General features: G+C 39.5%; 2 protein-coding genes across 2 annotated transcripts in view; one reads left to right on the top strand and one right to left on the bottom strand.

The window, feature by feature from the left end:
* Positions 1 to 1,441: 1,441 nt before the first annotated feature.
* Positions 1,442 to 9,056, bottom strand: LOC116672471 (protein FAM92B). The gene is made up of 9 exons (XM_032504364.1): positions 8,963 to 9,056; positions 8,120 to 8,354; positions 6,985 to 7,053; positions 5,761 to 5,862; positions 5,304 to 5,309; positions 5,082 to 5,186; positions 4,383 to 4,496; positions 3,353 to 3,559; positions 1,442 to 1,978 (listed from the first exon to the last, which is right to left on the bottom strand). The coding sequence occupies exons 1-9, from the start codon at positions 8,977 to 8,979 to the stop codon at positions 1,790 to 1,792; spliced, it is 1,044 nt and encodes a 347-aa protein (XP_032360255.1). The 5' UTR covers positions 8,980 to 9,056; the 3' UTR covers positions 1,442 to 1,789.
* A 30-nt stretch (positions 9,057 to 9,086) lies between these two features.
* Positions 9,087 to 23,314, top strand: part of frrs1b (ferric-chelate reductase 1b) — a 28,764-nt gene continuing 14,536 nt past the window's right edge. Inside the window, 10 exon segments of the mRNA XM_032504363.1 lie at positions 9,087 to 9,119; positions 11,470 to 11,565; positions 14,836 to 15,037; positions 15,126 to 15,277; positions 16,158 to 16,252; positions 17,577 to 17,712; positions 18,874 to 19,062; positions 19,378 to 19,476; positions 19,579 to 19,726; positions 20,826 to 20,939. Coding sequence (XP_032360254.1) covers positions 9,102 to 9,119; positions 11,470 to 11,565; positions 14,836 to 15,037; positions 15,126 to 15,277; positions 16,158 to 16,252; positions 17,577 to 17,712; positions 18,874 to 19,062; positions 19,378 to 19,476; positions 19,579 to 19,726; positions 20,826 to 20,939 — 1,249 coding nt within the window. The 5' untranslated portion in view covers positions 9,087 to 9,101.

The raw sequence follows: 23,314 nt of genomic DNA, 5'->3' as shown, positions 1-23,314 counted from the left end.
CAAAATAGGAGTAATGTGGTCACATGTCTGTAGACAGTCTACAGTCTGGAGTCGATCAACAGATTTTTGTGTTAAACAGGTGAAAAGGCTGTTGCAATAATCCAGGCGTGATGAGATGAAGGCGTGTAAAATGGTCTCAGTGTCCTTAAAAGTTAACTTAGATCGAATTTTAGCTCTATTTCTAAGTTGAAAAAAACATGATTGAACAAGCTTTGTGGTGTGCTGCTCGAAATTTAAATTACTATCAAACCAAACACCAAGGTTCATTGCCACAGGCTTAATGTGATTTACTAGCGAACCAGCAGATGGCAGTGTGCCGGATGCCATCTGCTGAGACCCGATGACCAGGATTTCTGTTTTGTCTGAGTTCAACTGGAGGAAATTATTTGACATCCATTTTTTAACTTCACAAAGGAAATGTAAAGTTTGTATACCGTTCCCTGTTGATATGTCTGGATCAGCAGAAGTGCATTTCCAGGATGAAACCTGACAGCCTGTCAGACTTTGTCCCTCACCCCAGAAATTTGTCAGGTTTTGTGTATGTCTGACTTGGAGATGTCATCTTTATCTGGCAACACTGCTTGTAGAAAAAATCATTAATACTTTACTTATACTTCCTAATTCCACAAAGTCACCTTGATGATTATAATCAGAGTAAATCACACATTTCCAAACAGCGTTCAAAAATTAACTTTTTCAGCCACCAGCCAAATGGCTAGTGAATGTTCCAGTTTTACCAGCCACTTAATAGATTAACATGGGGGGTTTTATTGGCTGGTGAATGAAGCGAATCTACCAGCCACTTGCATATTTCACCAGCATTTAGCGAGTAGATGGTAATAATTTTAAACCCTGTTTCCATTCTTATTTACTGATTATCATCATACTTACTTCTTACCTTTCAGCATTTAAAATCTCCTCATCTTCCTTCCTTCCACAGGGCCTTGGATCATCTTTTGGTGATTACAGGTAAGGTATTGAAGAGATATAGTATATGCGGGATTAATAATCAATGACCAATAATCAAATTCTTCTCTATTTTGGGGGCTTTCCATAGTGGCTACACAATAAAGGAAAGGGAAGAATAAGCATAAAATGACCACTTTAAGAAATTTAAGGTCAAGTAAAGACCAAGCAAAAAAATCCATTTGGTCAATGTGTTAAAAAAAAAAAATATGAAGAATCTCAAGGCAAGGCAACATGATTGTACATTTTATTTTGAAGGTCTACATTAAAATATAACAATGAACTCCTGACAGTATCACATCCATGAGTCTCAAATGCAAAGATATACAAAAATGGAATTGTAGCTTGTGGAGAACATCAGGATGATTATATGTTGCATTTATTTGTTGTCTGCCTGCGAGACAGCATCTCATTGTGACAGGAGACTTTTCCTTCACATCTCCAACTTGAAAGACTTGTCTTTTTAAAAAATGGAACATAGTTATCCGAGTAGGTTGATCCACTAGGTTTATTTTGGGAACCCTTTTTCTCCTCCTTTCCAGCTGAGATTATAAGCAAATACAACAATTACTAATATATTTGAGCAAAACATAATTTTCAGTGTGTTCAGTTTTACATTATTATTGCATAAACATACTTTTAAAGACTGCACATGGTGACAAGAGTAAGGAAATTAAGTGGTGATTGGAAAACAGCTCATCATTTGACATATCTAAATATATTTCAACCTGGATTAAACACATTGTCATCATCTACATGGACACAGCATTGTGTACAAGGAGTTGGGTCTGTGTATATGTGTGTGCGTTTTGTGCGTTGGCATTTACTTTTGCCATCTGCGCATCTGGGCGTATTGAGCCGCATAGGACTGCCTGCTGGTGGGCTGACCCTCTTCTGTCTCTGATTCGTAAATCTCCTCCTCCTCTTCTTCCTCATCTTCTTCTTCGTCCTCTTCTCCCCCCTCTGGCTCGTCGTCCTCCATGCCTCTCTGACGTTGCAAGGTGCTGCGAGCCTGCAAATTGAATAAGGTGAGAAATATCAGGCTCACTGAGTGATGAACAGGGGGTCCGGGTCCCCTAGGCCTAAAGTCTTCACATGAATGCAACAAATTATTCTACATATATACAGATATAAATCCCCACTAATGATATAGGCTTACTGGTCTATAAGTAAGGTAGTCACCAAGGTAGTCATCCACAGATACAGATTCACTGTGTCACATGAATGTGGAACATTAAATCATAACTTAAAAATTCATGCCCACAATTATTATTTTAATATCTTGCTATTCTATGCACTAAAAAGGTATAAAAGCTTTAGGCTGCCCTGCACTTTACACTTTTGTAGGCCCGACGTAATATGCAACTTCATTGTATACAATATTAGTAATAAGGGGTCCCTGCTCAGTCTCTCTCTCAATGGAGAGGTCCTTGGTTCAAAAAAGTCCAACCTCCCTGCCTTAAAGGACAAATCCGGCGCAAAATAAAGGGGTTAATAAGACGTGTACTAAGTACAGTACAGAGAACAGTCTGCTTGGTACACATGTGTTATCAACCCCTAGGTTCATTTTGTGCTGGATTTGTCCTTTAAAGGGTAATTTTAACTTCTTTTTTTTTTACGTATATTATATTTACATATGTAACCTTTGTAATTGGTCCAGTATTGAGTGAGAACGCTGTAACCAGCAGCTGCGAACCAGGATACAATGTGATCCTATAGTTCAAATGTGCACTGTCAATTTCTAGTGCCTGACACCCTTAAGGGAAGGATCCCTACAGAGATAGACCTTTCGTTAAAGAGTAAAATCCTTTTGTTGAACCAGAAACGGCCCTGAAAATGGCCATCACCAAACTCACCAGACTCTATTTAAATAAACATTACTTGTAGCGTGTATAGATCCAGCGTATTTCCACATGTAAATGAGTGAATTAAGGATTTATTTCAACCAGACCAGAGTGGTGATTGTTGGCACATTAGAAAGACAGAACCAAGAAAGCTTTTGATAGTTTTATTTTGTTTTTGTCGACTTTGAATGAAGTGTGTTTTACAATGATAAAATTGCTGTTTATTTAAATGGAGTCTGGTAACTTTGGCAATAGCGATTTTGGGACGGTTTCAATGTCAAACAAAAATGATCTTATTCTTTAAGTGCTGTTTTTTAATCCACTTTTAGTGGATGTAAATTGAAGGTGAGCGATTGCCCATTAGTGCTACATTGTTGTTTGTTTCACTTTTCTTAATACTGGACCAATATTAAAGATTGTTGTTCCCATTAGTCACTGGAAAATTGGGTCCAGGTTGACAAATCCCAATGTTACCCTTTAAGGACAGTAATATGACAATTAACAAGCACTCTCACTCTGGTAACAAAGACATTAGGGCTCACCCTCCTGACTGTGTCTGGGTACAGGCTGTGGTGTTGTCTGTGGTTTGGGCCTGTGGTAGAGGCCAGCGTTGACCTGAGGCTTTGGCCTCTGGGGGAGGCTAGAGGAGGACTGGGGTAGCGGCTCATGAGGGGGGAAGAGTAGCCGGTCAGAGGGGTGTCCAGACGCCCATCCAGAGTGTCGGGCATTCTAATCCGTCCATTGAACAGCTATGGATTCAAAAAGATCATGTTTACTCCAAGCTGGTCGTTATTACCTGCTGATGGAGCTTGAAACTGCAATTATTTTGGATCTACTCTAAGTCACTTCATCTTGCAAGTTAACAGCACAATTCTTAGAAAATGAGCTTACTCAATTTTCCATGTACGCTGTATCAACGTTTCACCTTCGGGATTGTTCAGGTCCCACCAGAAATTCCGCCAGATGACCGTCATCTTCTCTTTCTTTGTGTTGGCATTCTAAACTGGTGGATTTCTGAGGACTATGGTTAACTGCTCCCCAGATCTCTGCAGGGTAAATCCAGACAGCTAGCTAGACTATCTGTCCAATCGGAGTTTTCTGTTGCACGACTAAAACAACCTTACACGTGTTCCACCAAAACAAGTTACTTCCCAAGGCTATTTTGCAGCAGCACCATGGCTCCGTACGGTGCTTAGCACCCCCAAGACGATTGTGATTGCTTTAAAGAAATGCCAATACACCAGAGCACGTTTTTCTCCCATCCCAGAATGCTGTGTGGACTAGCCAGACCCTCTTTTGCGGTGCTGTGGAGGAAGGTCTGGCAATGTGAGACTATGAGACTTCTTCACAATTTTTAGACCGTTTCCATTTCATTTTGAATGATATTGCTATTTCATGAATGTGAATGTCACAGAATCTTAATTGATTCGAGGACAGGATTAACGTTGCTTTTCTTATGTCTATGCCATTTTCTAATTCGTTTTTCACTGTATTCAGGGGTGTTTCTGTGTTGCATCTCCCAACTTTTTAACACATTATTAATTACACATCAGCTGCATTAGCTCAAGCTACCTCCAGATCCTTCTGAATGTCCACTGCCTCCAGGTTGTGGTATGTGTGTGCATAGACCTCGAGCGCCTTAGCATGGAAGAGCATCTCCACTGTGATGAAGTCTTGGAAAACCCTCTGCCAAAAAAACAAAGCAACAGTGGTTGTCAGTGGGACATTGATGCTGGAGGATGGGAGTGTACAGCAGTGGTGGAACAAGTATTAAAATCCTTTACTTCAGTAAAAATGCTCATACCACATTGTAAAAATACTCTGTTACAAGAAAAGGTCCTGCATTGAAAATGTTACTTAAGTTAATGTGTGTGTCATCAGGAAAATGTAGTTATCGTATTAAAAGTAAAGAACTCTCCTCCAAATTTGGAAAGTGTAAAGTATCCAAACAGTTATGTGTTTAATGTTCTAATCATCTCAGCTGGACTTGTAGGTCCTTATATTGTTGGCTAGTTTACTTTATAATAAAACATCAGCTTTTATAAACTACATGTGTTTAGTGTGGAGAAATCTTAATGTGTAAAGTAACTAAAGCTGATTAAAAAGTAGAATATTTCTCTCTGAGATCTGGCGGAGTAGAAGTAGAAAGTGGCATGAAAAGACAAGTAAAAACCAAGTACCTCCACATTTGTACTTAAGTACAGTACTTGAGTATATGTACTTAGTGACATTCCACCACTGGTGTACGCTATGTGAGGAAGTGTGACTGACTTTGATATCCTCCAGTTTCTGTCTCTGGAAGTCCGTGATGGTCTCCTCCAGTTGTCTGATGCTGTGCTGGGCCTTGGTGGAAGCCTTCTGAGCATTCACTTCTGCCTGTCAGTGAACACAAAATACAGTACACAAAGCTTTAACTCCCAGTCAATATGGGCTGCATCAAGGGTCAGTGATGTGGTGCTATTCATGAGATAATCATAAAACCATGTACATTACCTGAGACTGAAAGTTCTTGTCAAGAAAAAAGATGTACAATATTTGACTTGCTTTTAGAAAATGCTGAGGCTACACTGGATTGCTGGCTTGAATGTATAAGAAATATGTGAAGTAGTAGGAATAGTTCAACAAGTTGGAATGGGTTTAACTAGTATGAATGCCATTGAAAAGTAAAAAATTTTAACTTTTCAATATGATTTTAACTTAAAATCATACAAATAATGTTTGGAAGATGAGGAATATCATGATATAATCTGTTAAACTGACGCTAAACAAGATTGCTGGCTTTAATTTGGATGAAAAAGCATCTGAAGGACAATGGGTCTGAAATGCATCAGATTAGGGAATCTCAATCAACTTTTGAATATTTTCAGAAATTATGAATGGGAAATAAAAAGTTGTATTCAACTCCCAGTCAATGAAAGGAGAGAGCCAAATGTCCGTATGTGAAGGATACAATGCTCTGTACATCTGCTGGGTTCCTCAGTCGGATTTTCTCCAGTTTCTGCAACTCCTTCAGCTCTTTGTTCAGATCAGTGCTGAACTTCTTGATATCTACCTGAATGGAAGATACACTGTCAGGTCCCACAACAACACAAAACCAAGGCCATTCAGTCTTTTTTTCATGTTGTTTAAGACTGTCCTTAATAGACAAAAGACACTGGTTATTTAATCATAAAATGACCCATGGATTCTTACACCTCTCCTCTAAGAATCACCACCTTCATGTGCTGGATGGGTCGCTGTCCCCCCATGACCCTGAGAGCTGTGGTATGGGAGATCCTAGTAGGGTCACTCAAGGCTGGTCCAAGGCAAGGGGTCAAAACTTAGAGAAATTCCAAAACCTTATGGACTGACAACTTTGTGAGCAAGCTACCTCACCCAGATTAGGGAGACAGTAATCTATATTGATGACAATTCATTTATGGGATTGCTCCGGTCCCGCCGGAAGATCCGGATGTCCACTCTCACCTTTCTTTCTCTGTGTTGGTGTTCTAACCTCCGGTGGATTTCTGAGGACTATGGTTAACTGGTCCTCAGATCTCTGCAGGGTAAATCCAGACCGCTAGGTAGACTTTCTGTCTATGACAATTGTGATTGGTTTAAAGAAATGCCATTAAACCAGAGCATGTTTTTCTCTCATCCCAGAATGCTGAGTGGACTAGCCAGACCCTCTTCCAAAGCGCTGTGAGGAAGGTCTGGCAATGCGAGACTAGTCAATTTATAGTCTGTCTTTTAGAGTTTTTCAGCCCAGTTTGACCTACAAGAATTTGACAGCTGTAACATGTTTTGGAGCAATAGAAACATCTTCCAACTTCTTTATTGCAGAAACGGACAGAGGACTGAATTACAGCATTCACAGAGCTCAAAAAGACAAACTGTCTGAAAAATGGTGTCAGAGAAGTCCTCAGAGAAATCATTTCAACTGCCTCCAAGAGCCTGACAAAACGGTATGTGACTGACTGACGAGCTACAACAACGTCCTGCTGAAGTCTTTCTTGTTTCACCCTTACAAGGAAAATTTACTTTACTAGACCATTGTATATCCAAGAAATGATCTGGAAGTCTTTTGTATCTTTAGAAAACCTAGTCTTATATTCAGGCCAGTTTGGTTATCAGCTGATACTAGTTTCTTGCAGATATATCAATATCAGAGGCACACATTTGTAAACAAACTCACCCTTTTGTTTTTGACTATGTCTCCATAGGCTTTTAGAGGAGCAACAACTCTCGTCTCCAGTCTTTCAACCTGCAGTGAAAGATAGATAGATGGATAGATAGATGATAGATAGATAGACAGAGAGAGAGAGAGATATTTAATAATCCCGACAAAATGTGTGATTATAGTTTTTTTTTTTTTTTTTTTGAAAGCGTTAATCAGTGGTGGAATGTCATTAAGTGCATTTACTCCAGTGCTGTTCTTAAAGCTTTATTGCGTAACAATTTGATGTTAATGAACATCTGTTACATTCAAGCCCATTGCCAAATGAGTTGCTACCAAGCTAATTAAGACTCTCAGCTCCACACAACTCAACAAGAAGCTTGAGTGAAGATTAGGAGCTCTTCTGAATAGTCCATGTTTTTTTTTTTTTAATCCTCCATGTCCTCCTTGGCTACTAGCAACTGTGTGGAGGAGGTGGGTGGTGCGATCACGGAAGACTGTGCCAACAATGTTGTTCCTCATAGGGGCGATAGAAACACACTATAGCTTTAAGTACACATGTCGAGGTACTTGAACTTTACTTGAGTCTTTTCTTTTCATACCCCTTTCTACTTCTACTCCGCTACATTTCAGAGAGAAATATTGTACTTTTTACTCCACTACATTCATCTGACAGCTTTAGTTACTAGTTATTTTACACATTAATATTTCTGCACACTAAACGCATGTAGTTTATAACATACAAGGTTTTATTGAAAACTAAACCACCAAACAATGTAAGGGCCTACAAGTCCAGCTGTATGATTAGACCATTAAACACACAACTGTTTGGATCCTTTACACTTTCTAAGATTTGAGGATTTTTTCTGTACTTTTACTTTTAATACTTTAAGTACATCTTTCTGATGATACTCACATACTTTAACTTAAGTAAAATTTTCAATGCAGGACTTTTACTTGTAACAGGGTATTTTTTTACATTGTGGTATTTAGTACTTAATTATTATTACTAGTATTTAGTATCATTAAAGGATCTGAATACTGCTTTCCCCACTGGCGATGAACACGACAACAACGGTGTGAACAGGGGTTTGATGCAGAGAAAAGAAAAGAGCCCATTGATGCGTGCATGCATAAGGACAGTGTCCCTGACCTGAGCCTGCCTGTAGTCCTGCACCATGGCCAGGTCTTCAGCCAGGTTTTTCAGGCCGATCTGGAGCTCAGGGTCCTCTCTGCTGGATAAGTCATAGAGCTGAGCCACCAGCAGGTCTGCCTTGTCTCTGAGCTTGGCTGTCTTCCTGGTGTAGGAGGCCAGCAGCGAGCAGATCTCACCCAGGTACTTCTCAGCATGTTTCACCGTCTGCTCCATGCTCCGGACCTGGACGTCCCTGCTGGACAAATGAAAGCTGCAGTAAGCAATGCTGTGCAAAGATTGTTGATATTGGAACTCAACTGCAAAACAAATACAAGCTCCGCCTCCCAAAATCATGGACAGTAGGTGTCGGTACACGATCCATTCTGCCTGCAATCTGAGTTTTACACAACTAAAACTACTTTTTAATGTACACGTTCCACCAAAATAAGTTCATTCCCGGGGCTATTTTACAACGGCACCGTGGCTCCGTCCGGCACTTGGCACCGCTCAAGACGATTGTGATTGGTTTAAAGAAATGGCAATAAACCAGAGCGCGTTGTTCTCCCATCCCAGAATGCTGTGTGTACTAGCCAGACCCTCCTCCACGTCGCTGTGGAGGAAGGTCTGGCAATGCGAGACTACCGATTGTCTGGAACAGTTAACATTAACATTAACATTAGATTAGATCAGGTGATTGTGAGGAGATATTTATTAGCTCACTTCCTATACCTTTTAAGAGAAGAAATTAGCATTAGAATCATTTTTCATTGTAAAATATTGGGAATAAACTAGCTTGGTAACATTTTGGCCAAATATGTCGAGGCTGTATTTTTGTCTCTTTGGACAATGTGAAACTCTTACCTGGAGAAGCTGTTCATGTTTGTCCTGTTGTCCTCCCCACAGATCCTCTGCTCTGTTGTTTTCCTTGGCTCGTTCTCACCTGCACCAGGTAACAGAAGACTATGTTGCCATGGTTACACCAGACAACAGATGACGTGTAATGGCTATGGTGAGGGATGTAAGTCATGATTTTTGCCACATGATGGCAGCAGATTATAATTCTGGCTGCAGCGCTGCTGGGTCGGTGCACTGTGGTTATCTATCATGTAGGGCTCATTACGTGAGTGAAAACGGATCTCGATTCCAAAATGTATAACAATTCATGTCTCCTTCAAAAATAATCCAATTTACTTTGTAGGTTTTGTGCAAAAGTTAAAATACCTTTACCTTTTTACATGGCAATACATTTAAAATGGCCATGCTTTGACCCACGTCTTCATCAGGGATATTGTCTGCATTGATTTACACACCTGCACCGTGCTACACTAAAAACTTGAGTGAAAAGGTGTCTCTCCACCCATGTGTAAGCCTATTGGTCAGAAAAACTAGGTATTAACATACAGGGGTAAGAATAAGTTTACACACCCATACTAAAGTTGATTAAAAAAAGAAGAAAAAAAAACATCTTTTGGAAATTGATCTTAATGCCTTAATTTAAAAAAAAATCGGAAAATCCAACCTTTTAAGGAAACAAATTTTCTTTGTGAATGAATAATGTATTGTAAATAGATAAATGTTCTTCCTTAAAATACAGGGGGCATAAGTATACACACCCCTATGTTACATTCCCATAGAGGCAGGCACATGTTTATTATTAAAGGCCAGTTATTTCATGGATCCAGGATACTATGCATCCTGATAAAGTTCCCTTAGCCTATGGAATTAAAATAACCCCCCCCCCCTACACACACACACACACATCATCACATACCCTTCACCATACCTAGAGATAGGCATGGTTTTATTTCAGTTAGCTGAATAGCTGGTGTGATTCACATTGAGAGATGATCTTATGGAACGTTCCCCATGCCGATCTCACAGTAACTCATGTAAAGGAGGAAGGAAACATACATTGATAATGTTGTTGCACTAAAATTACATTAAACATACATTTTTCTCCTTCCAAGGATATGCTTAATACGATTTTTATATACAGCAGCTCTAAGCTATAACTGCTCTGTAACAATGTATCAAATAATGGTTGACAACTGATGTGGTTCTCTACCTGCTTCCTAGCAGGTTTTTTATCAGATAAGAACACTTAAGCTAACCATGTTCTGCAGAAAAGAATGCGTTACAATGTTGAACTAGACCCCAATTTCTGCCGTCACCTGTATCAACAATTTCTTGAGTTCAAAAATGTTTCAAAAATGCTGATCTTTGTTATCAATGTACTTTTATGTTTTGATGTATTCCCAATGTACGCTGCTGCTGGGGCGGAAGGATTGTATCAATACTGGTAGACCAATCAATATCTTTATGTTTCATATTGATTCCTAGGTTTCTCAAGTTAATTAGATCATGACAATCTTTGTTCCAAATGGTCGAGGGGGCGGGCCTTCCTTTGTCACATGACAGGAAGAACCCTTTTGTCTACCAGTCTTGGAGCCAATCCCTGCTGTCGGGCCGACTAGATAAGAACAATAGAATTCTATTTCCTGTAGATTGAAAGGAAGTTACATCCTTCAAAAAGTGACCTTTTTGCAGTGTTTGCTTCATTTTGTATTTAATTATGAGGTTCAAATACTTCATATTAATGTCCTTATCACAGATTTTGCTATGTGTGTATGAACTTGTTGCATGGATTGTTACATTACAACGTTAGTGCCATTTAACACATCTGGTAAAACTGGCACTTTTAACAAGATTAGGGCTTCAGTTTGATTTTTATAAAATGATATGGACCTTTTGCAGGGCGGGGGGGACCCTCTTTTGAACCACCCAAACCCCCCCTGTCTACAGGCCTGCATCACACCCTACACTATAAATATCATTTACTAGACATATTTGAATTCCGGTTATGGCCGGACGTTGTGGAGAAAATGAGATATCACCATATTTTTGACCAAATGCATCAATATCAAAATTGCAGAATTGACCGTTGGTGCTTTCACAAAATATTTTTTACAGTGAGATTTTAGATAAATAATCACCAATAATGTGGTAAACAGCTTCAATGAAATTATGGAGAAAACATTAACAATTTTGTTTACACGCATGCACAAAAATAGTGTGGTGTTAAAAACAAATCTGCAAGTCAAATAATATTCCCTCAAAATGTTTCACAAGAAATAAAAAATAAATAAATAAATTGAGTCAGTTTAGTTTTTTTTAGACAACATCATTGTATACCACGGCATCTTGATATATGATTTCATCACGATGTGATTCCATTGAAAGACGATAAATGATCACATTATGTTATCGTCCAGCCTAATTCAGGTTGACGTTATTCGGAGTATCAGCAAGCTGAGGGAGAATGTATTTCTCAGAAGAAAAACTCACATGTCTGTTTATCTTTTCCTCAGTGGGAAGTGAAGTCATCAGAAGCCCCGCCCTCTGAGGGCCAGCACAACTGTCTGCACCCAGGGTGGATCCAGAGACACCGGCAGCACCGGGTGGAGGTAAGGCCAAACGCTTTCATTTATGGGTTCCGCTTTTTTAAAGTGTCTGATAGATGTGAGACAACAGAAATCCTTACTTGTGTAGGAAGGTCTCTTGCTATACATTTTGTCTGTGTTTGTATTTTATGTATGAGCACAAACTATACAATGTATAAAGTGGCTGCACACAAGGCTATAATGTATAATATACATAAGTGCCTTGTGTGCAGCCACTGTTTTGCTGTTCACCCAAAAGCCTTCATGCCAAGGTCCTGGTATATACACATACCCTTTGTTTTGTTTTGTTGTTTTAAGAAAATGCTAATTTTGTTTTAAGAAACATATTTGTACCATTACAATCTTGAGTTGTGTACATTCTGCAAAAAAAACACTGATAAAAATGGTTTGCAAAAAAAAACAAAAAACCTTTTGTTTGATACAGCCATGAATGAGCCATTCTTTTGGAAAAGTGATCTTGTGTACACAGGAGATAACTTCCTTTAAACCTTTAAAGAGACAATTCCCTCCAGGTCACCGCAACTGGGGATAAAAAAAATAAAGAGCCATTAAATTAATGAGATACTAGAATATAACTGAATATCTCAATTTTGTCTTGCACAATGGTTACAATATTGCCATTGGATAACTTTGAAATGTCTATTTGACAATATGACTTTAGTTTAGACTCCAAAACTTAAATACTGAGGTTTTTGTTATTTTATTCTCCTTTTGATTTTTTAATAGGATTTACATCTAAAAAGTCGATTCATATTTTTGGGTTCACTTTCTAGCGAGCCACCTCTGATCTATTAGTGTCAGCAAAGCTGTCAGTTGCAAGTTTTCTTCCCAAACAGAAACTTTTCAGATGAAGCTCCTCTAACTCTGACCTGGCGGCATTCAATTCAATTCAATTTTATTTTATTTATAATACCAAATCATAACAAGAGTTTTCTCAGGACACTTTACTGATAGAGTAAGTCTAGACAACACTCTAGAAAATGAAGAAAAGATGACGAAAAGTTGCAATAATAGTCACATTAAAGATAATGGAACTATGACTAGAAATAATAGTTGTAGTATTTCATGGCACAGCAGGGTACTGCAGGGTGTAGCAGGACTTTGTGTAGTAGTGGTGTAACTTAGTACATTTACTTCAGTACTGTACTTAAGTACAAATGTTGAAGTACTTGTACTTTACTTGAGTCTTCACTTTTCATGCCAATTTCTACTTCTACTCTGCCAAATTTCAGAGAGAAACATTGTACTTTTTACTCCACTACATTCATCTTATTCATTCATTCCTGCACACTAAACACATGTAGTTTACAAAATCTGATGTTTTATTCTAAATGAAACTAGCCAACAATATAAGGGCATACAAGTCCAGCTGTATGGTAAGACCATTAAACACACAGCTGGTTTGGACCCTTTACACTTTAGAAAACTGGGAAGATATTTCTGCATTGAGTACATTTACCTTTAGTACTTTTAATACATTTTCCTGATCATATGTTTACTTACTGTAGGTAACATTTTCAATACTGGACCTTTACTTGTAACAGAGTATTTTTACAGTGTGATATTTGTGCTGTTACTAAAGTAAAGGATGTGAATACTTCTTCCACCGCTGCATGGCACTTTGTTATCTCAGAGAGCCCGTTGACCTCAGTCTAATCTGTAGCTGACTGATTATGTTCTGGAGCAGACGAGTGTGTCGGCCTCTGTCCCGCCTCACTCTCCTGTCTGTACAGAGAGACAATATCAGCCAGTGAGTCAGCTACACGTTGGAGATCCACACTAACTTCCCATTTCTCCTTAAAATGAGCCACTTAAAGGCTCTTTCCATTTGCTGTATGTGTGTTAATATTATCACGGGACCAGACGTCAGGCAAACTACATATAACTAACACCACAACTGTACACACCAACACTTTGGTCTCATCCTTCTTTAAGAAGCATGATTCCATTTATAAAAAATTATCTGCTGCTGAGCGGACCTCTGTGTTCCACTGTGTGACCCACTACCAGTCATACAGATCGATGATTTTATTGATTTTGTATTTGTGTTTTCGGGTTTACATGACAGATAATTGAATTCCAGAATAAAAATAGTAAATCGTTTTGGTGCAGAATTTGGAAATTCATGTTACCAGTGGCGGTCCAAATCAAATGTGATGCCCAAATTGAGTTTCATGAAGCCTTTTCTTTGTTTTCTGAGCTCACTAGATTGTTCTCTCTGTTACACAAAGGGTTGAAAGCACGCTGAATTGCCACAGCTTTTTCTTCAAACCAAGAGCACCATCTAGTGGCATCAACAAATACAACTTATGGTTCGTGAAGCTTCTTTTTATTTTATTGTACAATTTAACATTCAACACATACAACTTGCCATATAAACGCATCACCCCTACCTTTATCATCACCACCCACCCAAACAAAAATCAAAAAAGATGACACACTAACTACAATTTTCCAGACCATTCAACAAAGTAGTAACAAAATGGACAATACACCATAAATCAAATAATAAACAACATGTTTGTATGAATGACAACAGTATAAGCGCATAATACAGGTCTCACCCTAGCACAAAGCTTCTTATGAGCCCTCCAGAGAGTTCAGGTACTTTCCCCATTTTCTTGTTGGCATCAACTGGCTCAGGTGGTCATGAACAATTTTTAACAAAACCAAATTAGACCAAATGAACTATATACAGAATGAGATGTAGAATTCAGTGGAGTCAGCGGTGTAAGGTGTGAGTGAGCGAAACAGATGAGTGTGTGTTGGTGTTGTAAAGTGTAAACTTAGCAAAAAGGCAAACCTAAGACAGCATAACCAAACCTTGGTGTGTCTGTGGGGACAGCAGGGAGACAGGAGAGATAGGATACTCTAGCTTAAGAAGCCTCCGCACACCAGACCTAGGTGAGCTGAGTTACTTTAATTAGTAACCTGTAAACAGGAAGTTTGAACACACCTCCACAATGTAGACAGCAAAAACACTCTAATGACACCAAAGGGCCATCTCACAGTCCATAGCCTTTATTTATGCTTCTCGGAAAGCATTGAGGTTTCCCTCATTTTCAATGATGCCGAGATACAAGACACATTAAACATAAAGCAAAAAACAAGTAAATAATACTCAATGAAAACAATCACAACACAATTCACAATCCTACAAAAGTCTGCTTGATGTTGTTTTCTGGTGAGGACAGAGAGAAGAAATGAAGGGGACAGGAGGGTATCGTCACAGATTCCATATGTGCCTGATTTTCCTCTTTCCTCTTGCTTTAGGCATCGGCAATGTGGCGTTCGTACTTTCTGTTGACAGTGCTGAGTGCAGGGACTGTCCTAGTTACAGCGTACAGTAATGGAAAGGTGAGAGCTGCCTGTGAAGACATGGTGCCTCAGCATGGTTACGATCCCAGCCCAGCCCCTCCTCCATACAGCATCACTGTGGACACATCCACATTCAGTCCAAGTGACAACGTCACAGGTAGGCTGTCAATCTTTAGTCTTACAGTCCACACATAGTCTCTAATGTTAGCTGACGGCTGTCTGTCCTCCCATTTTTCCGTCCGCAGTGTCTTTACAAGTTGCCTCCTCCAACATCACATTCTTCAAGGGGTTCCTGATAGAAGCTCGGGATGCTGGGAAATTGGACTCCCCAGCAGTGGGTTTCTTTGTCCTGACTAACCCCAATGATTCCCAGCTGCTACAGTGTGGCCTCAATCAGGTATTCAGGAGTTTCACCAACTAAAACACCAATTTTTTTATCAAATAGAATAACTTTAAAGTTAGTTAACCATCTTTTCACACTATATGCCCTAAATGCCCCTTCCCTTACTTATAGGCTGCCTGTTGCAAATGAGCACTGTGAAAGAAATGATATGGTGCGTAAATCTAAAAAATATTTTCTTTACCCAAAATGCTACGAAAAGGGGGTGAGTAGCAGTAGTAAAACCAGATTTAGCTACTTCAGCGTCTAACATGTCAGCAAAATTATAGGCAAAGCAAATCCTGGTAGTGATAGCATTGTCGGACCTTCCTTCACAGAGCCCCTCAGGAAGGTCTGGCTAGTCCACAAAGCATTCCTGGATGGGAGAACAATGTGCTCTGGTTTATTGGCGTTTCTTTAAACCAATCGCAATCGTCTTGGGCACACCTCTGCAAAATAGCCTTGGGACAGAACTTGTTTTGGTGGAACATGTGTACATTCAAAAGTTGTTTTAGTAGATAGTCAAGGTAGGTGTCTGGATTTACCCTGCAGAGATCTGTGGAGCAGTTAACCATAGTCCTCAGAAATCCACCGGAGCTTAGAATGCCAACACAAATTCGGTGGATGTTCCGGCAGCACCAGAGCAACCCCCTAAATGAACATCCATTGACATAGACTAGGGAGATGGGACTTCGAGATCTGTTCCTTGTGTAGCAAATACATTGGACTAGACACTGACGGACAACAGTGGTAATATTCATACATTCATACATCAAGGGTCAATTCAGTAGTTTCTGGATATTGGTAGGCAGATGTCGAGACAGTAACTAGTCAAATTACACCCTTGAATGAGGTAGGTTTTTGTGTGTTTGAGGCTGTTAATCCGTGTCATTTGAAGGGATCTGGGGTGAGCCACACAAGAAGCACAAGAAAGACTCACATTCAGGCTGTGTGGGTAGCTCCAAATAACCCTCCACAAAGAGTCCAGTTTCTGTGAGTATGCATTACACTTCAGTTAATTCCATGTTTAAGCCTATGATTGCACTTAAATACAGACCCGGACATAGTCATTGTATTGGAACACTTAATCTGTGACTCTGTGAGCTCAACAGTGTGGTTCCAGAAGTTAAAAATCCCATTGGTTTTCTCATTCATTATTTGATTGTTAGTCATAATGGCCTAACCATAAAAGTTGGACACAAGCTCTGAGGTTGTTAAATGAAGGGTTCTGCTCCTGTAAAAGCCACAAATCCCTATGAACTCAACCTTGTTTTAAGAAAAACAGGTTTAATTTACAATGTCACGGAGAAGTACTACACTACCCACAATCAACAGTGACTCTGATAGGCGGAGTTTGATGTTACCATGGGAATCTACCACACCTTCAAATCCATGGGAACGGCTATCAAGCTTCTACCACTGAGGTCATGGGCATAGATTTTGTGGGGGGCTGCAGGGGATATGTTCCCCTCAGTATTTTGAAAAGGTAGATTTGTCCACCATTAAAAATTTGAAAGGCAACTAAACATGTACGTAAAGATGTGATTTATGTAGATTTAAACTTTGGAGCATCTGGCTTTCACAAGGTTGAGATGTCCAGTACATGATTCGTGATGTTTTGAATATGCAGACATTTTTGAACAACACAGGAGAATTATAATTTCCTTTACATAAATAAAGACATGTGCTCCATGACTGCTGCAGAAAAATCATAAATTGCATAAAAATTTACCAGAATGTAGGAAATTTTGTTTTGACGCTCAAATGTTATGAGGACAACCCCCAGGTGGGGTGTTGTGTGTGTTGGTGTGTGTGTGTGTGTGTGTGTGTGTGTGTGTTGTGTGTGTGTGTGTGTGTGTGGTGTGGTGTGTGTGTGTGTGTGTGTGTGTGTGTGTGTGTGTTTGGTGTGTGTGTCCAATGTTGAAACAACACCTACGTCCATGACTGAAGTCTATGATTGTTTCTGTACACAGTCTTAACCTTTCAGCCTTGCGCTGGATTGAGTTTTTTATTGGTCACGATTCATCTTGTAGCTGATTGGCTTGGTTCCAGGCTTAACACTCTTAGTATACGCATTTTTGAAAGCGTCAACAAAGATGTTGAATGATTAAAAAAAACTTCCGGTATCAAAAAGTGGGCGGGCCGGTCACTGTTGAGCTCTATACAAGGGTCCAAAACCTGCGTGTAACACAGATTTGTGATGATGGAGTAAGCACAAGGCTTTTTGTCATGTTGTTATTTGGCTATAGTTTTACATTGACATTTTACTCTGTTATATATTTTACTATTTCAAGGTGCGTTTGATTTTTTGTTGCAGAGTGACAGTGGTGTATAAGTATAAGGTCTACTGGGTGAAGATTGCAGGTCCTGTGGCTTCTCTTAGAGGAGCAACTGCTGTTCCATCAACTGCTGTTTCTGGTCAAACCACCAGCCCCGCTGCTCTGTCCACACCGGTCAGTGTCTGACATCAACATGAACTAGAATGGCTCTCTGAGGATTCATTAACATTGCCACGTTTGGGTTTTAAGCAGGGTTTTGAGCCAAAAACCATCTCTGTGCAACTGTTTTTAGCTCCAGAAGAACAACTAATGTCCATTTAAACTAACAGGCCCAAACCAAAATATCTCATCAACATCTGGCGGCTGCTGGTAGTTGCCATAGTACAGTTAGTAGCTTCAGTCTCAGAGAATGAGACGTCATGACCGATAAGACCCAATCAGGCGGAGAAACGTTGGGGGCAGTATTGGTGTTGACAAAGGTCTCCGTTTTGCAACATAACCCCGCATATTCCAAACCAAAACGGGTCAGAAGTTTTTCAAATGTCTCTGGTTAAGGGGCTCTGAAACGCCAGAGCAGGGGGAATGAGGGGTGTAAACGTAGCAAAAGATATTTGTTTTTAAACCCAAATGTTGCAATGTAAATGTAGCTTGAGAGTACAAATGTCTGCCAAGGCCATGCCCTGTCTCGCAATGTTTATAAAATTATTTATGTAACCGCACTGTGATTCCAATCGGTTCCAAAATTTTAGTGGCTTTCCGCTTGACCTATGACACACCGTTCCAACAAGTTCATCAAAATTGGGCCAATAGTACTTTTTTTTTTGCCAGACAAACAAACAAACCAACATACCCTCCTTGGCGGTGGTAATGGACACTTAGCTCGTTTATGACCCAGGTGGTTGACTGTGTACCACATACAGGAAGTATTTTTTCAATTACAAATGGCTCACTTTCTTGCATTAATAGTAGTGATGACCAAGGGGTCATAATTACACATTACTTGTTAAATAATATAATAGGATTTAAAAGGATCAGTTCACCCCCATTGGATAAAAAACCTTTTCCCTTCTTTTCCAATACAACGACATAACATAGAATCAGGCACACAAAAATTGCTATTAAAATCCGATAGCATCATTATGTTCTTTTAGGACATGTTCTTATACTTTAGACACAACACAGATACTGTCAACAGTTGACATTTTATTTCTGCAGTAGAAAGATGTTCCAAAGAAAACTGTTTAAAGGCAGGGTTGTAGACTATCCAGAATACCTAGCTCATTTAGAATAATATTGTCAGCTTCATGTGTGGACTGTTGTGTTTTTCCTCTTCAGTTTAGTTCCGAGGGGTGTGGCCACAGTAAATCTTGTCTCAGAGACCCGCTGGGCTGCCACCCAGAGTCAGATCCCCACTGCTTGTTCCTGTCATTTGCGACTGATCAAGAAGGATCGGGTGTGATGTTTGAACTCAGTGGGCCTGCTGAAGGTTACCTGTCCTTTGCCCTGTCTCTGGACAAATGGATGGTGAGCTTCATCAAAAAAAAAATCTGGTTTCCATCACTAAAATGACATTGCACATTATGCCTCCAAAAGGCAGAAATCTCTAGATTCAATGAATTTAACAACAACATGATCTGCGGATAAATGCCATGAGATGTAATGGAAAGCTATGAAAAAACTCCATCAAATGGACCTTGTTAAAGAGTTTTTGAAGGTCAAAAATGAACTTTGAACTTAAAAGAATCTAGATATTTTTTGTAAATCTTGTCAGTTATAAATATTAGTTTTGGGAATTGAAAAGAGATCTGTAACAAGATGTATGTATTTCTGCCACTGTAGGGGAATGATGACGTCTATCTGTGTGTGAATGATAGAGGCAGAGTTACCATCAGTGCGGCTTATGTCTCAGGCCGAACACCCCCTGAGCTGATTACAGAGGTATACTCTCAAACACACACTGATCATCAGCATACAGCAACAGTGGCTCTCTGTTTTAACAGACAGTCAGTCAGTTGTATATGTTGACCTCTGTGTCTCCAGGAGGACCTGTGGGGTCGGGCGTGGAGGTCGGCTGATGGGTTCATCCAATGTCGTTTTCAAAGAAACATCCTCGTCCCTCAGGTGGAGAGACGGTTTAACTTAAACCAGAGCTACTTCCTGTTTCTTACACATGGTATATCTCACCAGGGTAAGTCAGCAGTGGCTTGTATTTTTCATGATGGTTACGTAAGTCCATCATCACGCTTGGCTTCTTTTTTGAAAAGGAATGGTTGACAAGGGCGCTTTTGTAGTTTAAAAAAAACATTTGGTTCCAAAAAGCAGATGTGGAAAGAAATTAATTTCAATTACTCACATTCCAGTAATTGACTTTTTTTGGGATGTACTTTTACTTTGAAAAGTACTTTTTCTTCTACAAGCTTGCACAGAGACATTTGTCCTCTATGCATTGTTTGTTGCAGTTTTCTCCCAAACATCAGAGGACGTACAAACAAACTAACCTGTGAATGAGCAAGAAGTAGTAGAGAAGAAGAGACCGCGAGTAAAGGAATGCAGGCTGCCTGGCAACAGCAGTAAACACATCCGAGATCAACCCCGGCGTACCACCAAACATTACAACGAGCTTCTTTAATCGTTAACGTGACCTGCTCTCCTGGCCGACCATGTTGAACTGAAAGTGCAGCACGCGTCATGGGCGCGTAGTTACATAAATTCAGAGATGTACTGTACGACCAAGCGCCGTGGTGACGTCATTTTACGGCTCGTGGACCTTGCGCCCGTAACGCCACGAGGACAATAAACCTAGCTTAACAGTCAGGATATCTCCGTCTCTGCTTCCATTTTGGTTATTACTGTTTTGATCTGTTTCTTGTGAGCCCCCTAACTTTAAGGAATCACAATACTAAATTGCTAATATTTAGTGTCTCTTAGGGGGGTGAGTGTTAAATGGTTAAATGCCATAATATTCAATGAAATTTTCCTTATTGTATTATGACATGGTATTATCATCACAAACACAGTCATCTGCTGAGCAGTGTGAGACCTGTGTTGAAAGCAAATTGGTTAGTCACACCTCAGGTTGTATACAATGTTACTAGTGATGACAGTCAGTGGGAATACTTGTTTGAGTCACATCTGACATTAGCTTACGTTCCTTCCTCGTCAACGACTAATGGAAAACAATTTTACACTGAGTTCAACATGAATGTTCCTGTGTTAATGTTTTGTGTGTGTGCAAAATGAATTAGTGCAAATATAATGCAGAGCTGTCAAAACTTTGCCCTCCGCAGGTGTAATCCACAGACACAATCGGCAACCTCTGATATCCACCAATGAGAAGGCGATCACTGGGTATCCGGAGGATCTGGTTGGCTCCCGCTCCCCCCTGCTGCTCAAGTTGCACGGTTGGTTGACAAATGTTGGCTGATCTACCGGTAATATCTAGTATGGGCTCTGTATATTAACGCCACTTAGGTTGCTTTCACACCTGCGTTGTTTTGGTCTGATAGTCCAGTTGGTTTGGGCTGGTGTGAAAGCTCATCCCAACTCTGGTGTGGATCAAACAAACCCACTCTGTTCTGCTTGAAAACGGGGGTCTCTGTTCTCTTCTAAGTAAACTAGAGTTCAGTTCACTTCAGGTGAGAACGCGATCTTACCCAAATACAGGAAGTGGACCAAAAACCGAGGATTTACTAACCTGCAGTTTAAGCCTTGCACACAATTTACGGACTATTTCTATACCTAACTAAACAACTTTCAGATCCATAACCTAATATGACCACACATTGCTGGTCGTCTGTGTGACTTCATCATCATCTCTCTCTCTCTCCGTCACTCGCTTTCTGTCAGCTGCTCAGATTGTTCGCCTTCTTCTAAAATATCACAAACACTAAAGCAGAACCAGAAAACTCAAGACGTTATAGATTTGGTGTTGCTCCATTATTTCTGAGAGCAGAAGTGTCTGCGAGTTTCGTATATTCTGTTCAATAATTGTGCGACCGTCTCGACTGCGTGACATGCGTTTTCAGTGTTTGGTGCGTTTGACTGAAGTGCAGTGGGAAAACAAACCGAACAAATGGAAAATGCAACATTGTTGAGTCACAGAATGATAGGTGTGAAAGTGCCCTTATCGTCTTAAAGTCCATTAATTTAAAGACTGAAAGGCTTGACTCTGATGTTCATTACATCTCACATTACCACAGTGACCTAAAACAACACAACAGTTTGTATACTTCAAACGTAAAGTTCCTCCCCTTCCTGTATCTCGGCTATCTACATTGCAAGGGTGCTGTCACTGCATCCTGGGCTAAGCCCCGCCCAAGACAATTGTGATTGGTTCAAAGCAATACAAACAAGCCAGAGCATTTTATTCCTTATCCCAGAATGTTAACTTGTGCAGCCAGACTGGTGACACACAGTGCTGTGGAAAAAGATCTACCAAATAAAGTAACTAAAATGACAATTAATAATAAATATTTTTTATTTAAGTAAAATATAGAGATTAAAACAAAGGTTTGTATTTGCAGATACAGTATTAGGAACTAATGGTCTGATGAAGATGTTTAAAATAAAGGTTTTTGTTACATATCACTGAATTGGTTTTGTTCCCAAGCAAAGGACAGCCAGGATTACTTTCACCTGTGCTGTCACTAGTTCCCAAATGTGTTGAGAAACTTTCAGTCCTTCTAGTCACAAACTGGCGGTGTCCCCACATGACTGCTCCCTAAAAAAAAGCAAACACAGACGCCTAACTGTGCCCATGTTACAAAAACTTTGTTCATGCTGGTCGGAGTTACAGCTTCAGACTGCATGAAGCCCCCTGTGGTCGTTTCCTGTGGTTGCCTCCAGGCTCAACCATACTACATTTAAATCAGCTTTCTGATGTTGTTTCATTCAGAGAAATGAGATTCATAGTAAAATCCCTGTTTTACTAGCAAGAGAGACTGTTTCACCAATAAGATGAATAGGCAATAGTTTCATGGCCCAGCAGAGCAGAGTCGATTTTCTTTAGTTAAAAATAAATAACTGTTTTAGGCTTTTTTCTTTAAAGTAGAGACGTTCATCCATTTACTTCCATACCATTACATACCTGACATATATATATATATTATTCAATAAATCATATATATTAACAGTATTAATATAATATATATATATATATATATACTGATATATATATATATATATATATTATATACAGTATATATATATATATATATATATATATATAATATTATATATATATAATCTATATATATATATATATATATATATATATTATATATTACGTATATATATTATATATATATATATATATATATATCCAAGGTGCGATTTGTGAAAAAACCGAGGGATGGACATAAACAACACAAACGTGCCAGAATTAAATCCTTTTTTCTTATCATGGATATAGTGCCACTTGGCCAGCCATGCCAAAAACACTTATTTATGAATTTTAATACTTCATGTAACCTAATCTCAAAATGAAATTGCACAACGTGCCTGCAGCCAGCTCTCAGTCACCTTTGGGTGGTTAAACGACTGCTGCTGGTAGCCGGCGTCCCGGAGCTCTGTAGCGGCTACATACGACCAGCAACTGCTGTTTGTTCGACTGTTGACGCTACAGCGCCTTACTTAGTTTAAACTCCTTCTATTTGCACTTGCATTTCTACATTTCTTGCATTTCACTTCTAATTGCACTTTCTTAACTCAAATTTTGCTGCTCTTATTTTCCTCATTGTACATATCTTCTTATTTTTACTTTTTATACTGTTTACTT

Source organism: Etheostoma spectabile, chromosome 22 (assembly GCF_008692095.1).
Source record: "Etheostoma spectabile isolate EspeVRDwgs_2016 chromosome 22, UIUC_Espe_1.0, whole genome shotgun sequence".
Classification (NCBI taxonomy): Eukaryota; Metazoa; Chordata; class Actinopteri; order Perciformes; family Percidae; genus Etheostoma; species Etheostoma spectabile.
This window is presented reverse-complemented; position numbering and strand designations above follow the sequence as displayed.

Coding starts and splice junctions, on each gene's coding strand:
- LOC116672471 (XM_032504364.1), bottom strand. Junction 7,054..8,119: donor AGGACTACAGGCAGGCTCAG/GTCAGGGACACT, acceptor CTTTCACTGCAG/GTTGAAAGACTGGAGACGAG. Junction 5,863..6,984: donor ACATAGTCAAAAACAAAAGG/GTGAGTTTGTTT, acceptor TCTTCCATTCAG/GTAGATATCAAGAAGTTCAG.